Source organism: Eschscholzia californica, unplaced genomic scaffold, assembly GCF_041429995.1.
Source record: "Eschscholzia californica isolate CP2 unplaced genomic scaffold, dmEscCali1.0.p SCAF_1, whole genome shotgun sequence".
Classification (NCBI taxonomy): Eukaryota; Viridiplantae; Streptophyta; class Magnoliopsida; order Ranunculales; family Papaveraceae; genus Eschscholzia; species Eschscholzia californica.
In genome coordinates this window covers 37,719,284-37,735,327 of record NW_028238198.1, presented here as the reverse complement: position 1 = coordinate 37,735,327, position 16,044 = coordinate 37,719,284, and the positions used below count along the sequence as shown (strand labels likewise).

General features: G+C 32.2%; 1 protein-coding gene, 1 long non-coding RNA gene and 2 pseudogenes across 4 annotated transcripts in view; 2 read left to right on the top strand and 2 right to left on the bottom strand.

The window, feature by feature from the left end:
* The window catches only part of LOC147566585 (expansin-A10-like), a 37,662-nt pseudogene that overhangs the window by 13,217 nt on the left and 8,401 nt on the right, over nt 1-16,044 (bottom strand). The window lies entirely within an intron of this gene.
* LOC147566588 (uncharacterized protein At5g19025-like) lies at nt 564-1,241 on the bottom strand. The gene has a single exon (XM_086668513.1). The coding sequence runs from the start codon at nt 1,239-1,241 to the stop codon at nt 597-599; it is 645 nt and encodes a 214-aa protein (XP_086524639.1). The 3' UTR covers nt 564-596.
* LOC147566587 (uncharacterized) lies at nt 4,768-5,770 on the top strand. The gene is made up of 4 exons (XR_015237456.1): nt 4,768-4,898; nt 5,055-5,110; nt 5,199-5,259; nt 5,343-5,770. It is a non-coding gene; the product is annotated as an uncharacterized LOC147566587 (long non-coding RNA).
* LOC147566586 (expansin-A10 pseudogene) lies at nt 6,034-9,636 on the top strand (annotated as a pseudogene). Its single transcript, XR_015230275.1, has 3 exons — nt 6,034-6,151; nt 8,499-8,787; nt 9,330-9,636. The product of XR_015230275.1 is annotated as an expansin-A10 pseudogene (transcript).

The following is a 16,044-nucleotide window of genomic DNA, read 5'->3' as shown; positions in this document are numbered from 1 at the left end:
TTCTGATTCAAGAGTTGATTGCAATTCAAGCTTCAGGCGTGTCATCTGCAGTAATCTAAAATCGAAAATAATTTATCTCTACCAAAATATCTGCAAGTACAGAAACAATACTGTTTATACCCTACAAGATAACGCTGTTCTTTCTGCTTGTAATACCCTTTCATTCCTCCAGAGACGTTAGAAACATCCCGATTAAGATATACTAAAACTTATCTTACATAAACTAATCATAAAATGCAGTGAAGAACCTAAAAAGTAGAAGATCTAGTACGTATCTTACAGTTTCTAACCGTAAATGAAGTGATTTTAACACAATAAGCATTATATTAACCAAGAGAACACGAAAAGAAGAACTAATTCTGTCCACTATGGAAAATTTAATCGAGATTTCAAAGCTGAAACCAGCAACAGATATAAAAACAATTACGAAATTAACATTGTTTCTATTTCATGTAATGGTAATATTACAAGTTTATATTGTCATTCATTTATTTAAGTACAACATATTTAAAAGGAGCATATTATTATTTTTGTTCCTAAGTTTGAAACTAAGAGATGAAAAACTTACTCCCTATCACCTACTGATCATATTCAGCTTATTTCTTGATCTTGCGAACCTTCTTCGGGCCAGGAACTTCCATTCTACCAATAGAACACCCGCATCTCCCTCGAAACATAACCACGGCTCTCCCATTTGGTGGCGCTATCTTCTTAAGCTCAGCCTCCAATTCTCTTTGGTGACCAATAGACAATTCAAAAAGACTACCCTTCCCTCCTCCATCTTTCCCTAAAGAAGGATTAGAATGCTTAATACAATCTTTGGTTTTGATTTGGATATCGAATTCTGCTTCTTGACGAAGGCCGGGACAATTCGGATTCCCACATTTCCTACTGGTGCATTTAGTTATTACCCGAGCAGCCAATATTGCAAAGAACAAACTAAGTGCTAGAGATGCATAAACTAATGGTGCTCGAAAAATTTGATCTTTCACAATTGAACTAGTAATCCCAACAATTTCAATAATCCCTTGACAGATAAACATAACATAGGGATATATCAGAAACCCACAAGCACCAATTACAGCAATTAAGATCAAAACATCGATCGCGGCAGTCTGAGATCTAGAACAAGGTTGAACCTTTAAGGAATTTGGCGAAATGGGTAGTTTTCTGTTCCTATTTTGTTGATAATTGTGCTTTGAATTACTAGATGTATCAGTTAAACTAAAAGGATTTGTCATGTTTACTTGGTGATGATGATGATAGATCAAAATTCAAACAAATTGATGGTTGAAATCAAGTTACAAATATAGACCATAAGAGAAAGCCTGATAATCAATATTGATTTCTGATGAACCCTAGTAATTTAAACCCTAAATATTGATCAAAAGAACTGATCCCAATCCTAAAAGATGTGAATTAAAGATAGGAATTTACTGCAACTTACGATTCGATTACTATGAAATTGAAGCGTCGAAGTTTTGTAATAGAACTGAAATTGATTCCTTCTGTGTTTGAAATCTTATCTTGATGAGGGGTTGGTGAAAGGTGGAAGGGTTTGTGAGAAAACCATAATTCATCTGCAAAATTGGGTTTATACGAGGGACTTGAAGAAATACTAACCAAGAAAGTCCGAAGAGAAAACGGCTGCTTATCTCACAGTTTCATGATTTCATCTAAACGGATGTCCCTTGTCAAAGTTAGGTCGGTCATGGTGTTCAGTATAGGGACCCCGATAAGTGGTAGAGGGACATGGTCAAAATAGACATTATTTTTAGAGATTTAAATCAAATAAATTAATTTTTATTTGGATAAAAACTATGATTAATATAATACAAGTATCGAAATTTTCTTTTATTTGCACGTTCTTCCTTTGATCTACATATCGTATTAGTTTAAAATGTTGGTGAAGATTTCTCTCAAAAGTAAATATTTTGGCTATCATGGTTACTTTATTTTCTTTGTCGCCAGAATTTCGACCATTGTGGTCAAAATATTAAACATATTTCGACCATAGTAGTTGAAATATGCTTAAAAATTCGACCAATATTCATATTTCAACCATAGTGGTCGAAATTTTGACTATATTTAGGCATATTTCGATTACTTTGTCCGAATTTTTTCTATCAAATTTTATTTCATCGTTTGTTCTGTGTTTTAGATAGAGAGAGATCTTGACTATTAAAACATTTTATCTTTTTGTGGATTATTTTAAATATCAAAGTATTTTCAATATTGTCAGTATAAAGTGAATAAATGATGATTTATTTAATTTTTTGAGAAAAATGTTTATTTGTTAAAAGGACAAATGTTCCTTTACTAATTGTATTGCAATACACTAAGATCGTTCCCTTTACCAAAGAACTTTTAAAGATCGTAATATTTAGCTAATACGTGTCGTATTCAAATGATCCACAATTAGCGACGACTGAATCCTACAATAAGTGATACATATATAGAGCCGAATCATTCAGAAGATATGACTAGAGTAGATGGAACATGTACACAGATTAGATCCTGCTAAAGGATGCCCAGTGACCCAGCTAAATGCTCGACCCACGAAGGGGGCAACCAGTCGAGACTCTCTTGATGAGCCATACCAATCCAATATAGTGGGATTGTTTCAATCCTCGATAAGAGGGGCTCCCTTTCAAGAAAGAGTTCTGATAGATATTATCTACTATCTAGTTAAATTCTGATTTCATTCTTTTAGGAATCCTAATTTGATTATGATCCTAATTTGAGAAGTCCATAAAAAGACTTGGTTGAATCAGAAATAGGGTGGATAGGTTTCTAATCTACCTCTCTTAACGACATTGGCAGAAGTGGAAAAGAAGCAGAAATTCCCAACAAGCTAATTAGTCAATAGAAATCAGTATCCTTGGATGCAGGATGGAATACCTCCCAACAAATTACTTCGGTCTTCCTTTGGGATGGTGATATAGATGTAAGTTGCTAGGAGAGAATCCGAATACTATATCTCTACTGTTACGATAATACCTTCTTCTATTTGAATATCTTTCTCGACGTTTCTTTCTTTGGAATGAAGAAAGTTAAGATAAGTTTGTTTAAAATCTAAACACTAGATTATTTCAATCCTTCAACACCAAAGACTAAAAAGAGGGAATCCACAACCACTCCACACCTTCCTGAAGGAAAAAGGAAACCAACTTCATTTGATTTTCTCTTGAATTCAGTTAGAGAATGAAGAAATTATTAGGTAAAGCAAAAACCCCACCAAATTTTCTTGAAAATTTTTTTATAGTTGAAGAAAAATTGCATCCATTATTCATGGTGGGGCTACCTAGTGAGAGAGAGTAAAAAAATTACTCATTCACTTGTAATATTTCCTCATTTGAGACTCACAATCAAACTCTATCATTTCCTCTGTTATTTGCTTTCATCAAAGATTCTCTGTTCCCTTTGAAGTCAAATAAGAAAGAAAAGTTAGATAAAGATGACATGGAGTTGAAAATGTGGAAGAGAATAATAAGAACTTCTTATGAATTTAATTTTGTAAGTGTTTGATAGGGTGTAAGAAAATGTTGGGGTGCTTTTAAAAAGTTATGCTTTTTTTTTCTTTTATTCATCTTCTTCATGTTGGATGAATTGAATCCTATACAGAAACCCTAATGTCTCCATTTTAGAGAATAATTACTCAATTCATAAACTTCCCAATTTCAAGAATCAAATTCCTCAATTATCTTTAGAAATAAACTTCAATTATCTTTAGAAATAAATAGAGAATAATTTCTCAATTCATAAACTTCCCAATTTCAAGAATCAAATTCCTCAATTATCTTTAGAAATAAACTTCAATTATCTTTAGAAATAAACTTCCTAATTCATAAACGTCCAAGATTTAGAAATAAATTTCCCAATTTTAAACCCCAATTTCATCTATTTCACAATGTCAAAAATCCTATCTCTACACTAATTTCTGAAATTTCCTAACTTAGAGACCATAATTTCTATATTTTAGAAACACTAATTTCAGAAATTTCATATCTCTCTCATTATAAGAAGCCCTAATTTCATAAGAAGAAGATATCATTTGCACCCACTATTGAAGAACAAGAACAAAAATCGGTTTGTAACTTGTCTCAAGTTCTTTGTCTATTTTCATTTCTATTGTATTGCTAAGCAGAAATAAATTTCCAGAAACCCTAATATTTGCCTTCGATATCTGTGTGGTATGAGATTGTTAAAGAAGAAATAAATTACCACCATAATCTCTGTCTTCGATCTCTGTCAATTGGTAGATGGTTGTTGATATGGTGATGGTGACTAGGGTTTCTGAAATTGAAAAAGAGAATAGAGATGCTAGAGAGAGATAGTTTAAGAGATTGAGAGAGATAGTTTAAGAGATTGAGAGATTGAGAGAGATAGATCAAAGGGAGAAGAAAGTTTAAATTGATTGAGGAAGAGAGAGAGGATTCACTGATCTTTTTATTGAGAATGATGAAGATTTCAATAGTGTTTAGAGAGAGAAGGGGAAGGGAGACGGGACTTAGAAAGAGGAGAGAGAGCGCGATATCTTAGGGAGAGCGCGAGAATTGCGTTTTCATGGGTGGGAAAATATATGGTGCTATTTTTATACCTTTTTTTCTTACGAGAAAACGATTTTCACACTTTTTAAGGTCAATCAAACATTCCAACCCTATTTTCACACGTATCAAACGGACCCTTATTCAATTACACATTTTCTTCAACATTACCCAGTACTATTTTTTGATATTGTGTGAAAGAAAAAAAAATGTTTGAAACTTTTAAGTCAGAAATTCAAATGAAGTTGAATTAGTCTTGGTTTTGAATTAGTTGACAGAATCATATCTTCATCTTTCATTCTATGAAACTCCATTTGATTAATCAATTACAGTTTTAGAACATCAAAATGGGTAATTTCTTAATTTCAGTAGTTGGTCTAGTTTAGTTGAATGAAAGGTATTATTTTTCTTTATTTTTTATGAAGGTCATAATTTCAAATTAAGAACTTTTAGGTTCTTGTTTCTCTTCCTTAATCTTGGTTTTAATTCTACAAATGTTGATGACAGAGAACTCCAAATTTCTTGTGTTTCCTCATGGATGGAACTCGAAACCAAGTTGATGAGTAAGAAATGTGATCAACTTTTTTTTATCTTGGTTTGAGTAATTTTCATGGGTTATTTATATTGATCATGAATTCTGTTAATCATAAGCTTGAAGAATTCTCGCGCTCCTCAGATGCAAACGGAGGATCAGAAGAAATTTCAAGATGAGGTAGAACTTTGTTCAACCCAGTTGTTGATAATTAAAATTTTATCTTCTTTATCGTCTCAATAAAATCGATAATTCTTCTTCAGGTACAGAGACATTTGCAATTGAGAATTGAAGCTCAAGAAAAATATTTACATTCAATGCTAAAAAAAGCAGAAAATTCACTTTCAGAGTACAAATCAGAATCAACTAATCGAAGTGGGTCGCTATCAGAATTAACATAAACAAAAGATGGTAGAAAAGATGAGAGGTGAAGTGATGCAGGGAGATTTTCATGAGATATTCAAAGTATCTTGGATATCTTAAAATCTAGTTATTTTAGTAGTATAATATTTTTGTTCGTAGTGAATTATTATTTTTAGCAGTTTTATATTTTTAGGAAACTTTTTAGGTTTTAGATTCTAGTATTTTATTTATTTAGAAGCTTTTATTAATTAGAATTTTATTAGGAAAAGGGAAGTAGTATTTTATTTATTAGAAACTTTTATTTGAGTTTATTTAGAATATGGAAACCCTAAGTCTATATAAAGGGGGTCTAGGAGTTGTTTTATTCAGTCAAGTTTATCAATAAAGTTTGGTATTTTAGTAGTAAATCTTATTAATTTCGGTTCCATAAGTCTGTAGACGAAAATCTAAGACTTTTTCTGAGTTTCATAAGTTTTAGACGGAGTTCTAATTCTTTTTACGGATTTTTCCGCAGCATCATAAAGAGTGAAGAAACTATTAAGATAACAAAAGTTTTCTTGTACTTCCATTAATTAGGAGGCAGTTGTTGAAATGAACATAGATGGGCAATTGAGGGATTTGGGAGTTGTTAAGAATATTGATTTGAACTGTAAGGATAAGTATGAAACAGTTCATAGGATATATGTAGTTTTAGGATCTGGGGATGTCAGTATTGGAAGAGAGATTAAGATATTGTCGTATATTTTATAGATATAAATTGAATATGAACTGCATTTAAGATTTCTTAGTAAGAAATAATTTTCTCTTGGTTAAATAAATTGCAAAAACTAGAGCAACATATATGAGGCTCTCATTTTAGGATTGTTTTTGGCCAAGGAAATGTACTATAACAGATTACTGCCCCCCATCCTACCCCCTCACACATCCAACAAAACCATCACTAAAGTACTTCGAGCTCACAGAATATTCAACTTCTAAATCAAACCTAAACGTAGTGTGTAAATTGTCCCTTTTACAATATGTGGTTAGTTTGTTTTACTTACCGAAATTTTATTTAATCCTGATCTAATCCGAACAAATCTTGACATCTAACAAGGCGCACATCAGATGTTGATCTTTGCCATACATGTTGTTGGAAGCGTAATAAAACTTTTGCAACTAATATTTTATCGTAATTTTTCTTGATTATTTTGAAATTTCCCCACCACCCCTCGAGACTTATGATTAAAACGTTATACCGTCCTTTTATTTGTTCTTATTCAGACCGTTAATCATTAATGGACAGTTCAAATATAGAGGTGGTACAACAATTCCATCACAAATTAGGTGGAGTAGAGCATTTTACAAAAATCAAAGACATTTAATGAAGTATTGATAAATTAAGCTTTCAAAAAGCACACAATCACGAGTCACCTCAAATGTCAAAATTTGTCCCTCATTGTTACAAAGCAAAAGAAGAGCATTTTTTTTGGTTAGCAAAGGAGCTTTGAAGGTGTTTAATTGGGGAAATGAAGATTGTCCATGAACATAAAGATCAGGGCTGAAATAGAAAGCAAGAAACATAAAGGAAGAAAATAGGAATAGAGAAAAAAAAGACAAAACAACACTATTGGAATGTTTTTGTTTGATTGTTTAGTCAATGCAAAGAAAACTGAGAAACGGGTCATCACGACCTTTCTTCTTCCTTAGGAAGCCACGCGGGAAACTGGTCGTATAACGTTTCACATTTCATAAGTCTATCTCTGTTAAAACGGAAGGATATCCATATTATACACAATATTATATAATATTAGTAGTATCTCTTTCAAATTAGAGAAATTCTAAATTTATTCATTAACTTAGAGCATCTCCAATGCAAAACTCAAAAAAATCTCTATTCATCCTATGTGTCAAGTTCCTTTTGAAATTCTCACTCCTAGGTGGCGTTAATAGAGATCTTCAAAATTTTTTTTGTCTCCAATGCAAACTCTAAACTTATCTTATTTACTTATGTGACATAGTTATTTTTGCAAATAAATAATAAGTTAGTTTAGAAAATATAGAGGACTCGATTTCTGTTAGTTGAAAATCAAATATGGATGAGTTGGACAATTAGAGATACCTCAAGAGGACACTCTAGAAATAGAGTGTCCTCTTGAGATATCTCTATTCCACCCTCGACACGTCATCTTAGAGATCCAAATAGAGTGTTGCATTGGAGAGGATTTTTAAGAAAAAACTCTAAAAATCCTAGGTGGCACTCGGAGTTTCTGAGATTGAGTGTTGCATTGGAGATGCTCTAAACAAACTCTTCTCAGTCATTTAAAATAAAGATAGTTTAAATTCTGTAAACTAGGCAAACAACAAGATTACGTTTGTAAATTTCTTTTGAGGTCACGACTTTGGTACATCTTAGCAAGTCCCCCGACATCTATGATTTTGGGTAGACAAATATTGAATGCCACGTTCCCTACCATCACTTATTTTCACGTCTTCAGGAATCACCGACAGACTGTCAGTGTTGGCGACCCTTCAATAAAATTCTATTATTCTTTCTTCCTCTTCTCCCACCACACTACCAAAGTTTCTCTCTACTTCTCTTTCCTCTCTTTCTCTGTTCCAACGAAGTCTTCTTTGACGGAACTTAAAGAGAGAAAGAGGGGAAGATAGGAAAAAATAAAAAGAAAGAGACTAATTGTGGCGGTGGTTCTGATGGTGCGACGAAAGAAAAAAGAAATTTCTTTTTATTAAGGGCTTGTTGGCGTAAGATGAACGTAGCTCGGAGCTAGACCTACACGTAATAAGTTTAAAAGTGTCACATGCTCCACGTCACACGAAAAGAATAAAAACACACGTTAAGCTCAAAGAACCTTGCCCATGAAGGACGTGTGAGAATAGTCCCACATAGGAGAAGAAATATCTAGAAACCAAGAATATAATGTCTATTTTCTCACCTCAATTTTATTCAATATTTTTGTAGTTTCAAATATTGTTGAAAATAAGGGAGAGTGATGTAACTTTTTGTATCAATAGAATTATTCTAAACCTTAATATCAAAATTGTCTCTGTTTTTCAAGGTGGTGCTTGTGGATATGGAAATCTTTATAGTCAAGGTTATGGAACAAATACAGCAGCTTTGAGTACAGCATTATTCAATAATGGCTTAGCATGTGGTTCTTGCTATGAAATTAGATGTGTTGACGACCCGAAATGGTGTTTGCTTGGTTCTATTGTGGTTACTGCTACTAATTTCTGCCCACCTGGGGGATGTTGTGATCCTCCCCTACACCATTTTGACCTAGCTCAACCTGTTTACCAACAAATTGCTCAATATAGATCTGGAATTATTCCTGTTCCTTATCGAAGGTATATATACTAGTCTAATTTTAAAAGTGTGGTTTGTTTAGATTTTTTGAGGTCTTTTACGAGGTGTGTTATTAGGTTTAAGTTCTTCAGTTGGGATCTTAGTATACCTTTTCTTTCATAACATACTACTAGTAAAGGAGGCGCTTTTAGCACTTACAGACGCCTTTAAAACTTCTTTTTCTTTTATATTACTATTAAAATCATTAGGACACTAGAGTGTCAATCAGGCAGGGCAGGCATGTCATTGATCGGTCGGGCTTCACTTGCATAAAGAATGGGCCGGGATTACTTCACGCCCTGGACAATGACACTCGAAAACAAATTTACCCATGTTTTTCACCTAAAGAATTGTTTCTCGCCGACTTTCCTCAGTTTAATCATTTTGCAACTTGGACAATTTTATCCTTATTGTTAACTAAAAACTGGCTATCTTTCTACTAATGTGTCGTTTGCAACTTGGACAATTTCCTTATCGGTTGCTTTTACTATATGTAATTTACGAATACGAAGTCTAATTTAAAATTTGAGTTTTTTTTTTGTAGGGTACCATGCAGGAAGAGAGGAGGAATAAGATTTACCATTAATGGGCATTCTTACTTCAACTTAGTTTTGGTCACAAATGTTGGAGGAGCGGGTGATTTTCACGGAGTGTTCATAAAAGGTTCAAGAACTGGATGGCAAATAATGTCAAGAAATTGGGGTCAAAATTGGCAAAGCAACTCCTATCTTAATGGTCAAAGCCTATCATTCAAGGTCATTACAGGTGATGGTCGGAGTTTAGTGTCATATAATGTTGCTCCGACTGGCTGGTCCTTTGGACAGACCTACACCGGAGGTCAATTCTACTAATAAGAAAACCCTAAAAATATATATATATATAGGAAACAAACAATATAAAAATGTATGTGTGGGTTGAGAGAGGCCAGTATTTTATATTGAATTTGAGAGGAGAGAAGTATAGTTAATGTTAATTCTGAAGTGGTTGTGTTTTTATTTAGGAGTGGTGGAATTTTACCACCCGCCCACCCAAATTTAATTATATTGTCTAGTACTACTATTAATTTGTTAGCCAAAGCTGAATAGGGTTTGCTTTGTTCTGTTAAACTGAAGTGTATATCTCCAATTTCAATTATTAATGAAAATCGAGTTATATTATAGTACTAAATATAGTTTGTGCCTCCGGCACGGCGAAACTATCAGACGCATTATGTAATAGCAACTACAAAGGTCCAGTCCACTATGTTGGTATTCTTATGTTCCATTTTTTCATGATGGGTTGGTCATGTTTCTGATTAATTTACTATATCCTCTAACTTGGTTTGAAGATTGTATGCTATTTTCAAGTCCTAAATTCATAATTATTTCGTATAGTTCTTGATTTGTGCATCATTCCTTGTCTAGTTTCATCGATAAAAAATACTTCATAGGCGATTTATAGAGACATACACAAATATTAATAGGTATGTCTTATTTTATATATGTCTCCACACTTCATTCAATTTCTCCTGCTAAAGTGCAACATCAAAACATATCATAGCTATTTGTTTAGCACATCAAAATCCTAAACTGAACTATGTTGAAGGTTATATAAGTTCAGTCACTTGCTTCAAATTTCATATGAAAAAAAGGGTTTCACATTAGTTGTAACAGACTTGTAGAATTTTTTTAATATTGGTAGTATATGGGATCTTTATAAACAACTAATAGTCGGATTTTTAAGCTAAATAAAATTTTGAGTTGTTAGTTCGGAATAAATGAAGTTCAATGGATAAAATTACCGAATAAAAATAGATAAAAAATAATGCTAATTAGTATAATGAACAAATTAAAGCGAATACTAATAATTGTTGTGAAAAATAAAGGAGGGAAGAAGAAAGACAATGGGAATGTATTAACCAAGAGATTATAGACAAGAAGAACTAGATTGTATTCTTATGTTTGTAGATAATTTCTCTACAAACATAAGAATACAATTTCTTTTATGGGTAACACTAAACATTAATTTGTCCCTCAAATCAATTTCTCAACAAAATTGCATTCAAAAGTGAAGAAATTTTTGGAAACCAATTTGGCTCCACCAACCGACTTCAATTTGGTTTCCAAAACTGCCTCCAAATGATTTCATCAAACCGCCTCTCTTCCAAGCCATGAAACCGCCTCAATCCAAGTCATGAAACCGCCACTAACAGTACTTAAACTTGTAAAACACAAATCGTTTAACTTTTTCACGAAAAATAGTATCATGTTTTCATTTTGGGAAGAGTTTTCACCTAAAGAGAAGGATCTTCTGCTCAAAGAGGTTGAGGTAATCGTATTTTATTATTTTCTATTTCATTTCACTTATTTGGTTCAAATCTCAATGGGGTTTTGAACTATATCTAAACTCCCTCTTCCATAATCTATTTTGCAGAATGGGGGGAGTTGTTATCTATGGATCTCTTTAATTGAAATTTCAAGGGTTTTAATTGTTTCACTGATTGAGTTAAGTGATGTTTTTTTTAAATGAGTGGTTTTTTAATATGATAATGGATTATTATGCCGTCGTAGACGCCATCAAATGCATTCTCAAAGTAGATTTTCAATTATTTTTTGATCTCTTATCTATTTAATTGAAAATTCTTGTGTGTTAATTGATACATTGATTCTTTGAAATGTTTCGTTTTGTTATCAATTAAGGTAGAGAAAATGATCAAAGATCGAGGTTTCTTTCTTTGAGTCTATTGCAATAACGTGGGCAGGAACAAAATTGAAACAGAATCAAAGTTGAGAGTAGTTCAACATTCTGGCGTTTTCCATTTTTCAACAGATTAGAAGCTCTCACTTAGTAGTTGGTTCCGAGTAAATAGATTATCAACAGGTTTGGTAAATTCTTATGAACGTTTGGTAACTATGCATTAGGAGTTCAACAAAAAAAAAACTATGGATTAGGAGTTCCTTATATTACATTACTTTTGAATTTAAGCATGTAGGATAAAATACATAAGGTTATTTGTTTAATTATACATTTTATTTGAGTTCCATTTGAGTCTCAAATGTCAAATTTGGATTGTCTTATAAATTGTATGACAAGATAAATATATTAATTTTTGGGTTGGTCTAAAGAAATTATCTTTTTGTGTTTGTGACTAAAGAAAGTTGAAGAATTAGTTTTATTATCGGCTAGTATTAGTTTGTAATTTGTTCTTTTTAAAGTTTGTTTAGCATCTCCCTTTACAAGTTAGGTAGGTATGTAACATCTAATCTTGTGGTTTATTCTAGGTTTTTTCTTCGTATGAGATGATTTATTTCATCAGAACGTCAATTTCGGACATAATATTTGTTAAATGCTAGATGATAACCACCGTGCCGGAGGCACGGGTTATACCTAGTATATTCATAGAACACCAAATATTAATTATGAGAGTAATACTAATTTATTTTTGAAGATATAACTTACATTAACCTTACCATGGAATTAATTGCATTAACATTCATATTAGATTGGAATGTTAATCCTTTCATCTATGCAATTCTCATATCGTCCTGATATGATTTAATATGTCTCAACAACAATAAAATAAATTGTTAGCAATAAATAAGAATAATAAGTTTGTAAATTCAACAAAGAAAGGTCCAAATACCTTTTAACTTACCAATAACAATTGACCAAACTTACCAATCCTTCATGTGCTTATATCTTGATCAAGGAGTTGATAATTTCTTCTTCTCTTTAATCATAGAGCAATTCGTGTTGATAACGTGTTGTGAAAAATAAAGGAGGGAAGAAGAAAGACAATGGGAATGTATTAACCAAGAGATTATAGACAAGAAGAACTAGATTGTATTCTTATGTTTGTAGATAATTTCTCTACTTTGGTACATTGGTATATTGATTACTATGATATATTGGTTTGATCCATCTTCTTCATTAGCAAGTAACCTCTTTATATAGGCATTTAGCTAGATGAGTTACACATCCAATAGGCACACAATAATGGAGCTTGAATACAAAGTAATGGTGGAAAACCTATGGTGGTGGGAGTTACAATTGGTGGTGGTCATCCATTATAAATCTAATATTTATAACAATAATAACAAATGTTAGAAAAAAGAAAGAAAGCAAAAGGACCTTAACTCTTCCCTTTGCGTTAAAAACTATGAAATTAAATATTTGTGTTGACATATCTAAATAAGATTTATGTATATAGGGAGAGGGAGAGATCTTGATAAGAAATATTACAAATCTAAACACTTCGAAGAGGAAACTCCACTACTCTCTGCAAATCTATCTTCTCTAAACTAAAATAACAAAAACTTATGAATAATTTATAAATTAATAGTTAGATGATACTAACCACAAATGAAAATTAGATAGATGATAAGAAGTAAGTTTAGAAATTGATCCACACTTTTTGACATAAACTATTTAGCCCTTTTCGACTATACGAAAATCCAACGTTCATTTCTCAAAAAAAAAATGAGAGAAAACTAAGGAAGTTGAAAAGTTATTAGCCGAAAAACTTGGAAAAGTATGTAATATACATTATCAAGATTGAAAATCTTGAAAATCCTGCAATGTGGAGCTGCTAAAAGAATCTACAAAAAAAAAAAATAAACATTTCATTGTTTTCTTAAAACGAATAACCCAATTTATCAAACACCTCGGTTGCAGAGAGAAGCCCATAACACGATTAAAAAGAACATATATTTCACCCACTTAATAGTTTGAATTTCTTAATAAGTACATCTCAAGAAACAAAAATACAAAAATAACAAACATAGATTGTATGTGTTACTTGTACAATTTGAAAACAAAAATCAGTTTGGATATTGCAAACCGTATAATAGTTATTATTTAGAGAAAAAGAAATTAATAATTTTCTACATAAACTATTTCTATAGACTATATGTCACATTGACATGTCAAGAAAACACTTCAAAGTACAACCTTTCCTATTATTGATTCCAAGCTACGTCAATTCCATCAACTTCACCAAATGCCTTAAATCTATACAAAAATCACCATACTATTACAATCCATAACAAACACAAAATCTCCACACATAAAAACTAAAAAAAAAACATAATATTAACTACATATACATCGCTTAGAAAGTGCATCGTCCACGTATCCCTTTATACAACAAATAACAATCAGAAAAGGACAAACCAATCGGTATTTGCTGGGTTATAATATGAGAGAAATAAATGTGTACCTGCAAGAGAGAATAGTGTCAGAAAAATAGGTAAATTTATATTTTTATATCGCAATATCTGAGAGACAAATAAATACCTTGAAGAGACAGATATCACTAGAAGAAATTGAGATGATTTGTTAGCTCATTGTAATTTATAATGGTGAAGAAGAAGCAGAAGAGGGGAGTTACAATTTAGTAATGTTGGAGAATAAAAGCATAAATTAAAAGTTAGAGTGAAAATAAGGAGTATATATGAGAGGTTTTACTTCATTTTTAATGGGCTATATTTATTATAATAAATTATATTAATGATGAAGAGGAAGAAGAGGGACAGTTACAATTTAGTAATGAGAAAAATAAAAACAGAATTAAAAATTAGAGAGAAAAAGAGGAGTAGATGTGAGAGGTTTTATTTCTATCATGTTTTATAATATGAAAATCATGGAACCTTTTGGTATTTCTGAGTGTATAGGGTATACTAAATCACCATTAACTCTAAACATCTAAAGGCTGGGCATCACCATTATCCATATGTTTGACCCAATTTCTCATAATCCAAAAATCATGGAACGTTTTGGTATTTCTGAGTATAAAGGGTATATTAAATCATCATTAACTCTAAAAATCATAGAACTTTTTTGAACTTTTTTGTTTTTTAGAGAGAGTAGAAGTTATATAAACATTTTAATGACATTTATTATATATAATGACCATTTAGTAGATGACATTTAAAGGTAGTTGTATGAGTGGTTTGTGAGGGTAAGATAGGTTAGGGTTGAGATTTGAAGATAGTGAATCAGATGGTCATGATTTAGAGATATATAAAACGGATAACCGTGATAATGGGTGGGTGAACAAATTATGTTTTTGTTAGGGAGGTAAGAGATCTAACCGTCAAGATTTATTGTCAAACTGAACAAACGACCAGATTTGTCTTTTGGCTTGTCCCAGTCAGCAAAAAACTTTGCGTTTTATATAATAGACTAGGTATAGCCCGTGCCTCCGGCACGGAGAAAATCAATTTAAATACATATAAGAAGATTTAACCATACATTGTACATTGTTTCTTTCATTAATTCTCTAACAGAATTTGGAAACTTAATCATGTGATGCAATTTTACATGGAAGTAGACGTTGGAATTCTTGGCAATGTTACTATGCAATCCTAAGAAAAAAAGATGGGTATCTTCAACTTCACCACTATTATCACCATCACCTATCACCACCACCATCTTTTCTTCCATCTCTTTTTCTATTACGCATCTGTCCTTATCTTCGCCAGGACTCTCCTCTTTGTCTCTTTCTCCTCACCAAACCTCTCCTCTTTGCTACAGACACAAGTAGACAGACGCGTGGCCTCTTCTAAGTCGAAGTAGGTACATTCGGTCTCGTATAGTTGATTTCGTGCTTTCTGCAAATTTCGACAAAAAGGGCGTTCTCAGAGAGGAATCTATATCCAGGATGAATCATAGTTGCATATAACAACAACCTAAGTCACTAAAACTCATTTAGTGGTAGTGGATAATAAATCTGATTCTAACATTCAACCCAAGATCATACATAACTAATCAAACATAAAGTCAAAAAAGAACTTATTAATCCAAGCAAAAGTGGGAGGATCTTACAATCATGATCTCAAAATACAAACGTTCAATTCAAAATCCAAGAAAAATGAGGAAGAACTTGGTAGCTCTATGGCCCCCAAAATTTGTTTCAAATAGAGATGAGAGATAGAGAGAGAAATCGAGAGAAAGTTTGTAATGTTATCTTAGTGATGAGACAGAAGAGTGTTGGTGAAATGAAGGAGCCAAAATCAGTACATCCAAAGCAATTAGGAAGGAAATGTAATGAAGAGAAATTACTAACCTCATGATGCGAGAAACGACCTCGAATAAACTACATGTAGAACAAAAAAGGAAGCATAAATTTTGAGTCGTGCAGGTTTTATCAACCAGGAAAGAAGAAGAAGAAATTATATAAACATATACCTTGTAAATTTCCCAAGGCTTATGATCTGAAGCATATCGAGCTCTAAGTCCACCCATCACTGGGACCAGAGCAACATACTCGTTTCCCTATC

Excerpts from the sequence above, each read along its gene's own strand:
- LOC147566588 (XM_086668513.1), bottom strand. The coding sequence starts at position 1,241 with ATGACAAATCCTTTTAGTTTAACTGATACATCTAGTAATTCAAAGCAC.